At 46.3% G+C, this 4,917-nt stretch overlaps 1 protein-coding gene across 1 annotated transcript; it reads left to right on the plus strand.

Moving 5' to 3' along the window:
• The first annotated feature begins 1,644 nt into the window (after positions 1-1,644).
• On the plus strand, positions 1,645-4,508 carry LOC123187084 (rhomboid-like protein 19). Its single transcript, XM_044598851.1, has 8 exons — positions 1,645-1,997; positions 2,371-2,489; positions 2,581-2,641; positions 2,916-3,082; positions 3,343-3,457; positions 3,583-3,785; positions 3,876-3,986; positions 4,124-4,508. The coding sequence occupies exons 1-8, from the start codon at positions 1,902-1,904 to the stop codon at positions 4,209-4,211; spliced, it is 960 nt and encodes a 319-aa protein (XP_044454786.1). The 5' UTR covers positions 1,645-1,901; the 3' UTR covers positions 4,212-4,508.
• Positions 4,509-4,917: the final 409 nt, after the last annotated feature.

Here is a 4,917-nt window from a genome sequence, read left to right on the forward strand (position 1 = left end):
CATTAGATCTATCATGGTGAAAGTTTCATAATAAAAAATTTAGAATAACCATGTACTCACATTGTAGTACATACAGAATATAACTACCAGAGTTGCTCATTTAAGACTGTGCAAAAATCTGAAACGTCATTTATTGGAACATAGGAAGTAGGTATAATAGGGTTCAAAATTTCGGAACCAAACATATTTTGGTGCTCACCTAATTTTTCAAAACTTCAGAAAAAATGAGAAGTACTTCAGAAAATTTTGAACCATGATTAGTCCCTAACAACGCGTAAGATCTTCCACAATAATTGTTCTAGTCCTTGACGTCATTATCCACAAATGTAGTCCAAAAAAGATATGTGAAAAATTACACCCACCGAAATTCCGACAAAAAATTGAACCGTGATTAGTACTTGACAAAGCGTAAGATTGACTAGATGACACGAATGGAAAAAAGGAGAAAAAAAGCGAGAGGCAAGGGAGAAAGGAGAAAAAAGTGAGAGGCACAGGGAAAAAGTGAGAAAAAATTGGACCGTGATTATGTAGCTTTCGAAAGCTACAAAATGCGCAACTCATCACTTAGTAAGCATTAAAATTGTGTCATAGGAAGACACATAAACACACATGGAAACAAATACCAAAAAAGATCATGTAAAGTGGTCAAACCCAACTATAACGCTTCAGATAGCATGCAAGTACCGGAGCTATGACTGCAGATCACGGGAGAACTTTTTTGAACAAGCATTCTTTTGTAGTTTGAATGCCTATGAATTTTGAATTGAGAAACAATCCTAGCTGAACCAGATCATGGGAGAACTTTTTTGAACAAGCATTCTGTTGTAGTTTGAATGCCTATGAATTTTGAATTGAGAAACAATTCTTGCTGAACCAGGGGACCACAACAGTGGGAGTCACCGGACACTGAACGTGCCCCTTTAATCGAGATGAACCAGATATTCTAACTTGTCTTCACCGGCTACGATAAGGACGACTATGACTAGGTGGCCCCTCACCTTGCAACTCCCCGATCTCAGACATCCCCGAGTATAACTGTAACAATTATCATGATGTAACCGATGAGCTTCCAACTACGAGGGTGAAATACACCGTCGATGCCTCTTGTTGAACTATATTATGAGACTTTCACGTCATCCATGACAAGTCGGTAACCACCACCATCAACAATGATGATTTCATATGTGTTTTCGTCGATGACCACCTACACATCGACGTCTCCCCCTAGACCTACAACATCCATGTCTTCCATATGACTCGACTGTTTGTCGCAAGAACGATAGTTTCTCTAACATGCTCGCCATTGCCGGTCATGGCATCGCCTTCCCCACTTCGCACATGGATCCAGATACGGCGGAGGGGCTTTATCCTCCACGGTAGTCACCTCCTGTATCGTTCACCCCCGACAACCGATCCCACCGTGGTCGCCACATGTGGTGGTGTCCATCGAAACGTAACATTTCATATAGTTAAACCGTATTTTCTTTTATTGGGTAGTTAAACAGTGTTCCCGAGCCTCCTTCAAACCAAAACTCGCATCCGCACCAATTCAGATTCCATCACCCAAACACAACTTACATAGACAATGTGGTTCACCGGTTGACTTTTTGGTGGCAAGGAAAGGTAGGCGAGGTTAACGCGATTAAACGCCACAATTAATTAAGAAGCGTGTGCGTGCTCAGTAATTACTGAGCGTTGGGTGGTCGGAAGGCGACGGGCAACCGGCGGGCGAGGTAGGCAGTGAGCCAGCCAGCAGCCACTTCTTCTCCCCCTCCGCTTACCCGAGCTGAGGCTTTGACCCCCAACAACCTCCCCCCTCCCTCGTGCGCCTCTACTAAACCGAGTAGTCGGCAAGGAGGGGCAGCAGGGGAGGGAGATCTGACTGACGAGGCCAGGGAGGGATGATGGAGAGCCAGCCGCTGCAGGCCCCGACGGCCGAGCCCCACGGCGCCGGAGCCGCGGACGACCAGCCCGGAGCCGGAGCTCCCCCCGCCGTCGTAAGCTCTCTTCTTTCCCCTCTTGCTTTGCCTGATCGGCGTGTGGGATGGGATAGAAGAATTGAGCTTGCTCGCTCGCCGGCCGTGTCCGGACGGCTGGATCCTGGCGGTTGGCGGTGGCCGGATCTCGCCGTGCCGGCGGGAGATCTGGCGGTCCGCCCCGCCATTTCCGGCAAGTTGGTTTCTTGCGAGATCTGAGGGGGCAGTCCTGGGATCTCGCCGCGTTGACCGGCGGGGGCCTCGATCTGGCGCCCCGCCGGCCGAGCGGAACGGCAGCTCATTGCGTCTCTGGCTGCTCAGATCTGCGTCTGTTGGTCAATTGTCGCTGATGCTTACTCACTGGTGGTGATGCTTTCTGTTGGCGCGCGTGCAGGTTCCCGGCAAGGAGTTCACGCGGACCTGCAAGGGCCTCGTCGTCGTGCTCATCGGCGGCTACGTGCTGCTCCAGCTCCTCCCGTCCTCCCTCAACTACCTCGCCATCATCCCCGCCAAGTGCGTCAACTGAATTGCATCTCTGAATTTTGATTGTCTTCAAAGTGTCAGCTGAATTTCGTCTCTGAAAGTTTTTTCTGTGTCTTGGCAGGACAATTCCCTTTGTATGGACCGTCTTCACGGCCGGTTACATTGAGCAAGTCCTCCCAGGGGTGAGTTAACTAGCTAGATCTCTCTCCAATCATGTTCAATTACTACTCCATCACGGCTATGAAATGGAAACCTCTGACTCCTCAAGTAGCCATCCAATTAAATTCCAAATAAAGAACCATTGGAGCTGAAGGAAAATGCATGACTTTGAAAGAATTTGTCAGACATCACTTTAGAGTAGCATAATTCAGAATTATATAGCAGTATCTCAAAAGAGGAACAGCCTTTGTGTGTTCTGCGCTTTATGTTAACTTTTTTTTGCTTTTGGTTTTGTAGGCTATTGGCAGTTCCCTTGGTCTTCTCTTCTGCGGGAAGGACATCGAACCAGTCTGGGGCCGCAAGGAGTTCTTGAAGTTCATTATCTTGATCAACTCCATCTGCGGCATCCTTGCGTTCTGCATTGCTGTCGCACTGTACTATGTCACCGGGAAAGAGAGCTTCCTGTAAGTTTTAAGCCATCAATCTTTTATTATTGTAGTGCATGTTGCTTATTTCCATTTAGAACACATAGACATAGCGGCTCCATTTGTGCGCTTATTACCCTTCTACTGGATAATTTTTCTTATATGTACTTGGATCACTGCGGTACTATGATTGTTTGGGCTTACACACTATTGTCCCTGAAAATGACGTGACGCTGCTGGCTGAAATATTGCACATCATAACCACCAGCTAGCTAACCCTGCTATTTCATGCTGTGCAGTGTAACGCCACTTTCTGGCTTCCATGGCGCCCTTGCCGGCTTTCTGGTTGGCCTGAAGCAGCTGTTGCCAAACCTTGAGCTCCCCATGTGCTTTTTCTGGAAAATAAAGGCTAAGGTACATTGATAAACTACTTAGTACAATACGATGTCTAAGGCGGTAATTATACTGTTGTATTTTCTTCCATGACAAGTTATAAGTTTGTTGATGTGGAGTTCTCTGTGTCTTCCTTGCTGCTGCAGTGGATGCCATTCTTTGTCATGTGCTTCTCAACTATCATGGCCTTCATTGTGCCGGATTCCATCAACTTCCTGCCGACTTTGTTGTCTGGGATGTACGTCAGCTGGCTTTACCTGAGATACTTCCAGAAGAACCCACTGACAGGGCTTAAGGGCGACCCAAGTGATGACTTCTCCTTCCCCAGCTTGTTCCCAGATGCCATGCGGTAATTTTGAATTCCCTTATACTACACTGGCAAAGTCTGTCCCACTGACCCAGCTTCTGAACTAATCTTTACTGTGTTTGATCCTTGCAGGCCAGTCACAGACCCAGTTGCTAACCTGTTCGACCGGATGTTGTGTGCGAGGTCCAAGCCTTCGGAAATTGCCCTCCCAGTTACCGATCCTACCAAGGCATCGAGAAGAAGGTACAGTTCACATGCATAACACAGTATACATGAATCCACAAAATGCTAGTACAATGAAGCTGAAAACTCGAAATCATGAGTTCTTGGAATACATTTCATTGTTCCAAAGTTCACGAGCTCTATTCTCACCATTGCAGGGAGCGTGGCGAGAGGGTTCTCGAGGAAAGGATGGCCGCGGACCATGCGGCTGACGCCGAAGCCCCAGCCCACTCCGCGGAAGATTAAGAAATTTTCCCCTGTGCTACGTCGCCATAGTGGCCACGGTCGCCTGCCTCCGTGCTTTGTAACTCCTCGGATCTGTGTTCTGGGGAGCATATTCATTTTTACAGTGGACCGATGATATGATATTACTTTACTGCCCCTTTTTCTGTTTCCTTGTTTTGAGAATATTGGTTGGTTAAATTGTGTTGTAGTTCCTGATTACAGTGAGGAAAGAAGAAAAAGGGTGGCATCCCCTTGCCCCAGATGTTGTAATGTAGAAAAAGAATGACTTGTCAGTAACAATGTGAAGTATTTTTTCCATGTGAACTGTGATTTCAGTCAAACAATAATACTCCCTCCGTCCCATAATATAAGAACGTTTTTGACACTAGTGTAGTGTCAAAAATGTCCTTATATTATGGGACAGAGGGAGTAGCTTGGATGGACAGGCAGTAAACTAGATGTGTTTGTGATCCTGCCCAAAGTATTCGGATCAAATTGATCTATTGCTCTAAAGATATTGGCAGAATCCATGTGGTTTAAGAAAATTCTCCTTGCGAATTAATGTGTGATCTGACCTGAAGGCGCATAGAGATAAGAGCAGAAACTAGCACTGCAGATTATGAAGAAGAGTGTATACAAATCCATAAACATTAAAGCGCCACAATTGTTATGCAGATCGACTTCTCTTACTTATTGTGTATAGTCTGCTCATAGCTTGCTTTATAAT

This window comes from Triticum aestivum, chromosome 2A, assembly GCF_018294505.1.
Source record: "Triticum aestivum cultivar Chinese Spring chromosome 2A, IWGSC CS RefSeq v2.1, whole genome shotgun sequence".
NCBI classification, from domain to species: domain Eukaryota; kingdom Viridiplantae; phylum Streptophyta; class Magnoliopsida; order Poales; family Poaceae; genus Triticum; species Triticum aestivum.